This window comes from Macrobrachium nipponense, chromosome 17 (genome assembly GCF_015104395.2).
Source record: "Macrobrachium nipponense isolate FS-2020 chromosome 17, ASM1510439v2, whole genome shotgun sequence".
NCBI lineage: Eukaryota > Metazoa > Arthropoda > Malacostraca > Decapoda > Palaemonidae > Macrobrachium > Macrobrachium nipponense.
The window spans coordinates 80,193,199-80,206,113 of record NC_087210.1 but is presented as its reverse complement, the minus strand read 5'-3'; the positions used below and the strand labels follow the sequence as shown (position 1 = coordinate 80,206,113).

General features: G+C 36.4%; 1 protein-coding gene across 2 annotated transcripts in view; it reads left to right on the top strand.

Moving 5' to 3' along the window:
- Nucleotides 1-6,214, top strand: part of LOC135196358 (trace amine-associated receptor 4-like) — a 319,564-nt gene extending 313,350 nt beyond the window's left edge. For both annotated transcript variants that reach the window (XM_064223137.1, XM_064223136.1), the window contains 3 exons: nt 1,676-1,857; nt 2,568-2,660; nt 4,004-6,214. In XM_064223137.1, the coding sequence (XP_064079207.1) occupies nt 1,676-1,857; nt 2,568-2,660; nt 4,004-4,148 (420 nt within the window). In that variant the 3' untranslated portion in view covers nt 4,149-6,214. The remainder of the gene's footprint in view (nt 1-1,675; nt 1,858-2,567; nt 2,661-4,003) is intronic.
- Nucleotides 6,215-12,915: the final 6,701 nt, after the last annotated feature.

The following is a 12,915-nucleotide window of genomic DNA, read 5'->3' as shown; positions in this document are numbered from 1 at the left end:
CCCAGCATCCATCTTCTGCAGTACTTTTGTCATGGGAATCATGGCTACTACGAAGAGTTGTGGGGACAGTGAGTCGCCCTGGAAGATCCTTCTCCTGATATTTACCTCTGCTAGTCTTATTCCAGAGCTTATAAGTATTGTATTCCAGTTGCGCATTGTATTTTTGAGGAAGCTGATGGTGTTTTCCTCTGCCCCATATATTCTCAGGCATTCTATTAGCCATGTGTGTGGTATCATGTCAAAGGTTTTCTTATAGTCTATCCATGCCATGCTTAGGTTGGTTTTCCTTCTCTTACTGTTCTTCATTACCATTTTGTATCAGGAGCTGGTCTTTTGTGCCCTTCACTTCCTTCTGCAGCCTTTCTGTTGGTGGGGGATGGTGTTTGTATCCTCTAGGTAGTTGTATAGCCTTTCGCTGATGATACCTGTTAGTAACTTCCACATTATGGGTAGGCAGGTGATAGGCCTGTAGCTACTGGCTATATTTCCCTTACTCTTGTCTTTCTGGACTAAGGATGTTCTTCCTGTGGTCATCCATTTGGGCGCATGGTGATTTGTGATACAATGCTGGAGCTGTTCTGCTATTCTTGGGTGTAGGGCCTTGAAGTTTTTGAGCCAGTATCCATGGACTTCATCGGGACCTGGGGCTTTCCAGTTGGGCATTTTCTTTAGTTGGTGTCTGACTGTGTCTGTCGTGATGTCAGTGAATCTTTGTTTTATTCTCCCTTGACTTCCTGGAACCATGTTCCATGTTTGTTGTGTGATGCCGGATTGCTCCATATGTTTTCCCAGAGTCTCTTGCTTGGTTTGGCTTCAGGAACTTCTTGGTGGTTGTCTTATTCTTATTATTATTATTTTATTATTATTATTGATTTATTATTATTATTGATTATTATTATTATTAATTTAAAAGTAATTGCTGCCTCAGCTGCGTTAATTCTATATAAAATTGATGCAGCTGAGGCAGTAATTACTTTTAATAAAACATATTATTATTATTATTATTATTATTATTATTATTATTATTATTATTATTATTATTCTCTTTAACAGAATTTGCCTAAAAGAGGGTCTTTACCAAAATATTATTATTATCAATATTATTATTATTATTATTATTATTATTATTATTATTATTATTATTATTATTATTATTATTATTATTATTATTCAGTGTTGGATTTCAGTACTTCATACCAATAAAGGTGTAATATTTTCAGTGATTATTTTCGATGTTTTCAGTGAAGATATTATATTATAATAAATTAAAATATTTATTATTATTATTATTAATTATTATTATTATTATTATTATTATGATTATTATTATTATTATTATTCAGTGGATAACTCCCAATTCATACGCAGGGGCCACTGACTCGAAAAGCCAAGCTCCCCAAAAAACACGGTGTCCATTTGAAAGAAGGTACAGAAGATAATAAAAAAGAATAGAAAAAAGATCCCAGGTATTGGAAAGGCACAAAAACATATTAATAGAATAATAAATAAAAATATAGAGATAAAATAGTAAGATGCAATGGTGAATTTTCTTCTGGTATCGACACAGCACAACCTTGCTTTAACTTTTGAGGTTCTGATGGCTCGACATTGTTTACTTTCGACATTTTGATTTATATAGTGACAACTCAAAATTCGCTCTCTGATTTTCTTCCAGGTGTTCACTGATACCTTCATCTACGCCATCCGCTTACCAGACATCCGCAAAGCTCTTCTGTTGATGTACGACAGAATAAGATGCAGAGTGATTCCTGGAAGACACAGGCGAGCATCCGCCAGCAATTCCTCGATGCGCACTACTTTCTCGAGGCTGTCTCTGACGTCACCGAGTCTCCACAGGTGGGTTTTTGGGGCTCATACTGTTTCACTATAGAGGGCTGTCCCCTTCGCGCATACATGGTAGGGGTTTGCCTGATGGTGTTCTGTACTTCGTGAGTGCATTGTACAATGGTGTTTTTCTCTCTCCTGAGAATGTTACCCCTACGGCGCAGTGTTTCCCAACCTTTTCTGACCCTAGCATCCCCCGTGGTCAGGTCAAGCCAGTCTAGCACCCCCTTAAGTTAAGTACATCTTAGTTTTACCAGTCCACTGAGCTGATTAACAGCTCTCCTAGGGTTGGCCCGAAGGATTCCAGCACCCCCTAATCAATCTATTATTACTAGTATAAAAAGAAACTGAATTTTATCGTAATGCACTTATTGCATCCCAGCACCCCCTATAATTGATTTCAGCACCCCCAGGGGGTGCTAGAACCCCAGGTTGGGAAACACGGCGGGTATTGTTAATCTTGATCATTCTTTTAACCATGTATTATATAATGACTACTTGTATGGAACTAACTTTCCTTTACTTACCATTTCTTATGTCGTTCACTTTTACCATATTCATTCTTCTTTTTTTTTTTTTGCATACATTGACCACTTCAATAACATTCTTGGTCTTAACACTACAAGGCCCTAGAAATTCCGTACTGGCTTAAGTAAGACTCCACTCAAGAAGAAGTGAGTTGCACAGGTATTTCATTATCCCATTTCCTTCTTAACTTCCAGAGTTCGCATGTCCTGGAATCGTGGCTCTCCAGGGTCGAAATCCAGGTCAAGGTCATCCTCGAACTCCCCAATTCTACAGAACCATGCCAAAAAGTGAGATAATTTTATATCAGTTTCCCTGGATAGTTAAAGTGAGGTAGAGATACAAGCTTTAGTAGTATAATCCTTAAAAATATGATTATTCAAAGTTGATGAGCCCCTTTGAGTCAGCGGTAGTCACGGATTTCACTGCTGTGTGGTCACTTGGAAAAGAAAATATTAACATTTCCCTCTTGTTGCTTTGTGTGGTGTCGAATATCCCAAATGACCTTGGACGGGTAGCTTGCAACCCCAAACCCTATGGTAGTATTGCAGAAAACCATGGAATGAAGGAAAGTCTAACTTTTTGGGTTTTACATATGTGTGGATGTAGTGCAGACTAGAATATGTATAACTAATTTATTCAAGGCTGGAAAGCTGAGATATTTTGTCACTTCGTAAGACAAGTGCAAGGGCAGTGTGTAGTACAGGAATAGAAAGGACAGAGATTGATTTTGTCTTAGCAGAATGTTTTTGAACTTAGCTAGTGATATCACTTGTAGTGACAAAAAGACTTTGTGGCCAGGTGGAAAAAAATACAGATGCTACTTCGAGGATTGTATGAATAAGGCAGTGGCAGGGAAAGAGTTCCAACAATGATTGTCAACTTTTACTGGGTAATAACTGGTGTAAATGGTATGCATAGAATAATTCCTCTAGTGATTTTGTTCGCATATACTCAGACATATCTTGGCAAAAGTCTATCTTACCCTCTAGGTATATTTTCAAAGTAAACATTTTAGGGTTTTCCAGTTTTCATTTGGACCTGTAATAAGCTGTTCACTAAATTAGATAAAGATTTTGATGTTGTTAGATAAGTATACAGTGATCTTTTTCAGACTAAATTATGGTTAGTGCTTTTAAGAACGTTTTGAGTTTTAAGACACTTGCCAGTTGTTGCATCCTTGATGAATGAAATCTTGTGTTTTTCCAAATATTTTGCAATTAAGCATAAGATAATAATATTGCAGATCTTGAATTTCAATACATTTCAACCTTAACTGAAGAGCTTCATAGCCAGTTTAGAGAGAGAAAAGTAGATGAAGCAGTGGTTGTTTTCCAAATATTTTGCAATTAAGCAAAGAAAGAGAAAGATAATATTGCAAATCTTGTATTTCAGTCCATTTCAATCTTAACTGATGAGTTTCATGGCCAGCCTAGAGAGAGAAAAGTAGATGAAGCAATGGTGCGTTTTCCAAATATTTTGCAATTAAGCATAAGATGATAATATTGCAAATCTAGAATTTCACTACATTTCAATCTTAACTGTAGACTTCCATGGCCAGCCTAGAGAGAGAAGAGTTGACGAGGCAGTGACATTTGAGCTGAAACCTGATTCTCTTTTGTTTTCCAAATAGGTCACAATACATCTCACCTGGCGTCTCGAACAAATCTACAGTAGACATCGAAGTGACGTCCTTCGCCAACGAGCTGCGACTCAAGACCTTGGTCGAGGAAGAGCCCAATGATCATCTCATAGAGATTGGCATCGACAGAGTGTAAAGATTTTACGAGGTTCCCAGTGACAACTCTTTGGTCCCTTTCTGTTTTCCCTTTTGAAACTTTACGGGAAAAAAGACCAAGATTGAGGGATAATACGCTTGTATGAAGAATCGAGTGCATGAGTGTAGCGTTATTTAACCGAGATCTATCTTGGGTTAATTCTGTAACGCAGAGGAACATGGAACTTAGGTCTAATGCTCCCACGAACGGCAAACCTGCCCTTAGGCCGAAGTTCTTCATAACGATACAGCAACAGTGAAATCGAATTTTTATGATACATGTAAATATTTCATGGTTCGAAAGAAGGATCCTTCTTAACACGTTGAAACTGTTCCCTGTGCAGTGTAAAGCCATTCAAAGTTAAGCACTCGATTGAAAGAGCAGTCTGCCCCCTGGTACCAATTGTGTTTGTATATTACCAGGTCGAAAGTAAAGAGTCATTCGCCTCTTTCCCGATATTGCTCAGGCGTGAGGAGTGTGGTACTACAACCAGAAAAATATTTAGCTGCACATTTATCAGCTAATCAACGGTTTAACGGTTTTTACGACTGGTGAGACGGCAAATTACGTTGTGTGCACTATTATGGGAGCAGTGTCTGTCAAGACAGAAACCAATATCATGAATGTTTCCTCGCTGCTCATGAACCAAAATAATTTACTCAGCTAAGTTCATCTTACACCAAAACGGTCACAAAATCACGTGCAACGTTAGTTAAGATTTACGTAACTCGCTGTAAAGGGGGAACTATAGTAATGTTACGTGTTACTGTCGAGGTTTACCTCCTTGTTATGATAAGGTGAGCAGCTAATAAAGGTTTTCACGTTTTGCTTTTGTGAGTTAAACAAAGACTGAAATAATCCACCGGTTTATGTAATCCACGCATTCACCTGTTTCCATAATTATGGTAAATAAAGGGGATCAGTGTATCAATATTATGCCATCGCATAAATGAATGGCTGTCTCTAGTCTTACGAGTAATACGTAGTCTGGAAACGTTCGGTAAATCAGTTAAAATAACTAGGATTGAGCGGGAAAATGATATTTAAATGAATGTACAAAACCACCAGACATTACTAAAAGACAAAACATCGTAGCAGATGATCAGAGAGCAATCATGGAAAGCATCAATTACGTATCAATATTATTCGTGCAATACCTCTCGTCCCCCGTTTCATTCCACGTCGTTCCTCTGTCCAGCTTTGGGTCCGAATGTAAACATTTGAATAATTTGATCAGCTGTTGAACAACGTTTATGTTACTCGATATTAATTGATGTCCTTCGAGAGATACCCCCAGCTGTTCCCTTTCCGTATAGGAGGAGGTGACGTAATAACTAATAGGAGTCTACAGGATCCTCTGAGGAGATATGGTAGAGGAGGAGGCCTTCCTGTTGCCTATTGATCGAGGCATAAATTATTTGTTTCCTTTCTCGTTGGGGATGAAGTAGCCATGATTAATTGATAGTTTATGTTGCAAAGAGGCTTTGTTTAATGAATTTATGTGTACTTAATAAGGAGGGGGGGCGGGTGGGGGGCTAAAGTTGCCGGAGAATTGCAATATTTATACGTGAGGAATTAATGTGTTTATCATAAACGAATAAGAAATCGTCAAGACGAAATGTTTAGACACAAGCATTTTACCTGAAAGTAGTGATATTTCAACGACATTAAACGTCCTCTTCTAGAACATTATTCTGATGAGTGTGAATTGTTATGACATCAGAAAAACAATTATACGCTTTTATGATGATTCCAGTAATTTGCGAAAAAGTTAAGATATACAAATAATGTTTCCGTCACATGCTATGTAATGGCTTTCTGCACGTCGTTTGATTGACAGTGTTTTCTATTCCTGTTATAATTTTATTCCTGTGCAAAGTTTACATAGTTCAAATCAGTCTCCAAATTGATTAAATCACGCTTTCATTGACTGTATATGCCCAATGACTGTAGCCTACGCAGTCTACAGCGTCATGTTCCCGTCACCAAGTCCTGTAGATGTTACAGAGTTCCTGTGACTTCTATGGGAACTGCAACTGTTCCCAGTGACCCAGGACAAACATATCGGAACCAATATATATATATATATATATATATATATATAATATATAAATATGTATGTATGTTATAAATATGTATGTATGTATAGATATATATATATATATATATATATATATATATATATATATATATATATATATATATATATATAATTTATGAGGTTGCCACTGCAGGTAATTTTACTTGAGATCTATTGAAATGTTGCAAGGCAGTCTCCTTGAATATGTTTTGGAGATAAAGAGGTGAAAATGTTTGTGATTTAAATGTAAAGATAATAATATATATATTATATATATATATATATATATATATATATCTAATATTGGTATATATTAGGTATATATTATATATATATATATATATATATATATATTATATATATATATATATATACATTCTATTCATATGAATGAATGCCCACTATACTGTACATAGAAAACTCCTTTGTTTAGTTTAAATTACTTTAAATGGTGTGATTTTTTCCTCATGTATGTATATAGCTCCATACTTATATATATGCTGTCTTTGTCTTTGCAAAAAATAGCAGGCGCGTGTGCGTGTGATATATATATATATATATATATATATATATATATATATATATATATATATATATATATATATATATATAGTGTGTGTGTACTGTACTGTATTTGTTAAAAAGAGCTTTAAAGTAATATTTCTCTACTGACGATTTGTCAAAACTATAAGTCCGGTTTCTTCAACATTTCTATATTTAAAACAAAACTAGATATCGGAGGCTTCGTTAAGTCATTGCTAGTATACTGGTATTGTTTTTTTTTTATATATATAAATCTAGTTCTGGCTATCACTGGGGAGGGAGCCTCTGGTATCTCTGTAAAAAGTATTTTGTATTTTCCAGATTCATTGAAGTGTGTTTTATATATATAAATTGCTTTGTTTTTTGTTATAAAGCCCGTTTTAAATTTTAAATATTGTACTATAGCATTAAAAGGCAGTGGAACCTTTGTCTTTTAAGTTATGACTTTAGGACAATACATTTAATATGCAAAAACATATATATATATATATATATATATATATATATATATATATATATATATATATTATATATTCATTCGTTCCTTTTATATCCTCCTTTTATGATGTTTGCTAAACTTTATAGTACTAATTTTGGGAAATATGTCATTTACAGTATGTTACACCCATATATATATATATATATATATATATATATATATATATATATATATATACTATATATATATATATATATATATATATATATATATATATATATATATATATATATCCTTTTAGAACCCACTTTTGTGAAGTTTGCTAATCTTTGCCACTCTACTTTTTAAGAAATGTACCTGTCTTTACTAAATATGTTACACCCATTTTTCTGTAGCAGATAGCAAAGCACGTGGGTGAAGTCCATATTGCATGATTTGGTCTTTGTAATATATATCTTGAGAATTTAAAACAGTTGTTTGATGTAATAGCTTATATTTATTTACCTAAACAAGTCTTCTACCATTCGTACAATGTTTCCAAGAGAGATTACTATGTCCGTTCAAGCAATGTAAATGGTTCCTTATGAAGAATAAAATTATTTAAAAAGGTCGGTTGTTTGTTAAAGCCAAAAAACTATTCACATTTAAAAAAAAAAAAAGGCGACAAGGTGTTTACAAAGAGTAATACTGTGATTTGCACTTTTGCTTTTATGTACTCTTTCTATTATATGTTTGTGCATAACGTTTTATTATTTCGATGTAAAATACTTCAGGATATTTGAGTTGTAGGGCACAGTAAATGAATGCATTTTGAAATTCAAGAATGAATGTATTGGTGACCCCAATATATTTCTTTTTTACAAGAGCCACCTGTTCAGGGAAACTGTAACCACACACACACACACACACACACACACACACACACACACACACACACACATATATATATATATATATATATATATATATATATATATATATATATATATATATATATATTATATATAGTATATATGTGTGTGTGTGTGAGTTTGATTTCAAATCACGAAACCAAAAAAAAACATTATTAATATACGAAAAAAGTTACAGCCACGGAAGTCAACTGAAACCAAGTTTTCCTTCGCGGCAGTAACTTTGTTCATATAATATATATATATATATATATATATATATATATATATATATATATATATATATTTAGCACGTCAGTTGCCACGTAGGGAACTAATTTTGTTAAAAAACTTAACTCGAAAAGTCGAAACTTTCGGAAGTACGAAATTTAATCCACCCATCCGGTCCTTCGGTCGGTACACTCGAACCGAATAAAATGTCTCGTTGTTTTTGTGTAATAATTCGTCGTGAATTCAAATGTGACAAGATGGAACCCCATTAAAAGGTCTGTGAGCTTTGGAGCTTGAAATAGAGCTTAGATAATGATATTAATTTAGTGATAATTAAGCTACGGCGAACTTAGGCCTAGACCTGTCAAAAGTTGCTCTGCAGTTTGTGGTAATTGTATGGCGCTTTTTATGTTTAAAATTTTGTAATTCTAATGTGTCTACGTTTAGAATTTGTTATTTTAATGTGCTTAATATGCCAAAATTGAAAGCAGCGTGGCCTAGATAAGGATAAAAAGGTATAATTATATGATAATGTTAAAGGTTATCGTACATTTGAACCAACAGTCACTTACGCCCTTTATTTTTTTATTTTTAATCTAATTTTGACAAATTTGACATTTAATTATCGTAGTAATAAGTCACTATAGACTGGGATAATTTTAAATGGAGGTTGTATGGTTGAAATATAAGTGAAATACGAGGCAACCTCCTGAACCCGAGCTTCCATAACGGGAAGGTAGCCTAAATATGGATACCTGGCCCCATCCTACCTATCCTAGCGTGAGGGGGGATTGTCTTAAATTATTAATTGAAAGTATTTGGATGAATCTTGACCTAACCTGGGGGGCTAATCCAACATGACCAAGGGAAACCCGCAATGAATCAGTAAGCCTCATAAATCCTAAACCTAGGCCTACAGTACATGGCCATTTACCATACCCAAGTAATTTTTTTTCTATTTTTTTTTACCTGGGGTTCTGCCAGGCTTTAACCCCCAACCGCCCCCCCCCCCCCTCTCCCTTCTATGGCATTCCATATACTGTACTTATGATATTGTATACAGTATATGATTATTTACCATGTCCAAGTAATTTTTATTTTTATTTTTTCACCTGGGGTTCTGCCAGGCTTTAACCATCTCCTCCTCCCCCTCCCCCTCCCCCTTCCATAGCATTCCATATATACTGTACTTAAAATTATATACCATAGATTTTGGATGTCAAAAACTTGAGGTTTTTTTAGACAATAGGTAGGCCTGTTGTCCATTACATATATCAGTGAGGCTTTACTTTGACAGTTTCCAACAGAAAATGGGGGCGGGGGTGCTGGGCGAGCGCTTAAATTGAGGTATTTGGATGAATCTTGACCTAACCTAGGGGGCTTGACCTAACATAGGGGGCTAAACTTAGGTCTACAGTCTATGGTTCTTTACCATACCCAAGTAATTTTTTTTTACCTGGGGTTCTGCCAACCTTTAACACTTCCCTCCCCTCCCCCTCCCCCTTCCATAGCATTTCATATAATGTACTTATGATATTGTATGATACCATAGATTTGGGATGAAAAAACTTTACTTTTTTTTTGGACAGTAGGTAGGCCTTCTGTCCATTACATATTTCTGTGGCTTTACTTTGACGGTTTCCAACAGAAAATAATGAATCCATTCCTCCCATTTATGTTGTCTCTATAACCCCATGTGATGGTAATTGCTTCATAGCAAAGAAAGATAAAGGAAAGGAAAACGCATTTTCGAGAAGTTCGGTAGCAAGGAGGCATTAGCGCATTGTGTTGGAGGTGCCTGTTCTCATGATGGTTCTAGAATCGGCAGAAGTGTTGTGGAACTCGTCAGGCGCCGACGTAATATGAGAAACGCCGTGATTTCTGATGCAATACCTCGTCTAGATTCTTCGGAGAAGTTCCGGTAATCTTGGGAGTCTGTGATGCTCGCCGTAGGCCCCGCCCCCAGGATGCCGTATAAATACGACAGACGAAGTAGGGGAGAGAGAGATCATCAGTTAGTCACAGAGAGATATCCTCAGTAAGAGCCACAGATCAGATTATCAGTGAGAGATCAGCAGCAGCAGAGATCATCCGAGAGAGATGAGGGGAAAAGGGACCGACGAAGGATCAGAAGAAAAGTTGCTCGAGAGTTGGTTGAATTTTGGTCAAGCCATCTTCAGGAGTGGACGACCGAGTTATTTCGACGTTGGGGGAGACTTCAGAGAAGAGACGTTCTGCTAGAGGTTTTTGGAAGTTCCTGCCCCTCATGTATCAAGAGTAGACATTATTTTCTGCAATACGGAGTCAAGAAGACGTCGGCAATCGCAGTTCTCCTTTTGTGAAGCCATCATTTCGAGTTGCCAAACCGGCTGGCAAGTACTTCCATTCCCTTCACTGTTCCCCCAGTCCATGCAGTGTAAGATTCTATTTTTTCTTTATGTAAATAGGAGATACCATTCTGCATTTACCCTTGTTAGTAAGCTTGTAAATAAACCTTTGTTGTGTTAGTGTTTCTTTCTATATTCTTATCCCCAGTTTCAACTGTTGGTGTTGAAAATTTTTTTGTTTTTGTTTATTCCATATCGAAACTGAAGCGGAACTCTCTCTGAGGCCGTAATATTGTGGCAACCTTTGGCCAGTATATTTCGACACCATAAAAGATTGAAACAGGGAAAATATAGAAAGAGCCAGAATGAGTGAGATGGTGAAAGAGTTTATTGAGTCAGGCAAGCTCCTAGGTCTAGAGGGGAATGATCTCCGTGAGTATGTTGAAAAGAAAGAAAGAGAGAAGTATGAGAGAGATGAAAGAGCGGCTGAGAGAGAGGAAAGAGCAGCTGAAAGGGAAGTGCAGCAAGCGAGAGAAGCAATGAAAATGCAGCAAGAGAGAGAAGCAATGAAAATGCAGCAAGAGAGAGAAGTAATGAAAATGCAGTAAGAGAGAGTAATGTTGGTAATGCAGCAGGAAGAAAGAGAAAAGGTACGTATGCATGAGCAGGAAGAGAGGGAGAAAGAGCGTATGCATGAGTTGGAAATTGCTCGGTTAAGGGAAAGTACTCCTAAGAGTCGGAAAGGCAAGAACGAAAACGAAGCTGATATGTTAGGTATGAGTGCAGTGTTGAAATTAGTACCAAAGTTTGATGAGGAAGATGTAACAAAATATTTCATGTGTTTTGAGAAGTTAATGGAACGAGTAGGTTCTCCTAAAGAAATGTGGACTTTATATTTACAGTCAGTTTTGAGTGGTAGGGCACTTACTGTGTATAGTTGCATGTCTAAGGAGGAATGTGATAATTACGATATCGTGAAAGAAAACTGTTCTTAGCGATATAGGCTAGTACCAGAGGTGTAACATAAGAAATTTAGAAATTTGAGAAAGGATGTAAATATTACGTATGTAGAATACGGTAAGAAGTTAGAAAGGCTGCTTTTTGATTGGTTAACTTCTGCTTAGGTTGAGGATTTTGATAGTTTGAAGAACTTGTGTGTTGTTAGAAAACTTCAAAGATAACGTATCCCCTGAGATAAACTTTATATAGAAGATAGGCGAGAAGTATCTTTTGCAGGAGCAACTAGGCTAGCTGACGAATATAGTCTAACTCATAATTTGAGTGTTAGTAAGAAACGAAATGATCCTTCGTCTGGTAGAGTACAAAGCAGTAAAGGTTTCAGTCCTAGTAGTAGCAATGCGAGTAAAAGTGACTATTCCTGTTATTCATGCGGAAAACCTGGTCATACGTCTAAGGTTTGTAAGAGTAAAATGGCATCTAGTGGCTCAGAATTAACTTGTTTCCGATGTAATGGGAAAGGGCATTTAGCGAGAAATTGTGCAGTAGAAAGGAAGGACGGTAAGAAACCAGTGTCTCTAGTTAACTTTTCATCAAGTAGGAATGATGTTATAAGAGAAACTAGGAAAATTTTTGGTGAATTTCTGTCAGAAGGCGTAGTTTCCTCTCTTGAGGAGTAGATTCGAGAGAAGTAGTCTTGCTTCGAGACACAGGAGCTGCTGTTTCACTGATTAGGAGAGAGAGTGTGCCGAACAAGGCAGAAATCAATATGGAAGAGAAAGTCATGTTAGGTGGATTTCCTAACACTTGTGTACTTTGTCCTTTGTTGAAGTTGAAATTAGAAAGTCAAGTAGTGTCAGGAGAAGTGAAACTTGCAGTTGTGGACAGTTTGCCTGTCGAAGGCATTGACATTATTGTCGGTAATGACTTAGCTTTATCCAAGAATGTGAATCCTGCTATGAGGAATATTCCAGTGCCTGAAATGGTAGTAACTAGGTCGGGTTTAGAAACAGACGTAGACTATGGTCATAATTTGTTCGTGGATTCGAACGAGAGTGAGTACATGGATTAGAACGTAAGTTCGTGGATTCGAATGAGTGTGATAGAGGTGGCGAGGTGGATCTTGGCATGAGCGTGGCCGAGAATCCTAACTCTATCATTGACAGTGAGAGCCAAGGGGAAGGCGTAGCTGTCGAGAGTAACGTAGTAAATGTACCAGTGTCTAGTCCTAGTTACGGGGATGAATTAAGCTCTAACATTTTGGATAAGGATGAGCTAGTCAAGCTGCAGAGAAAGGATA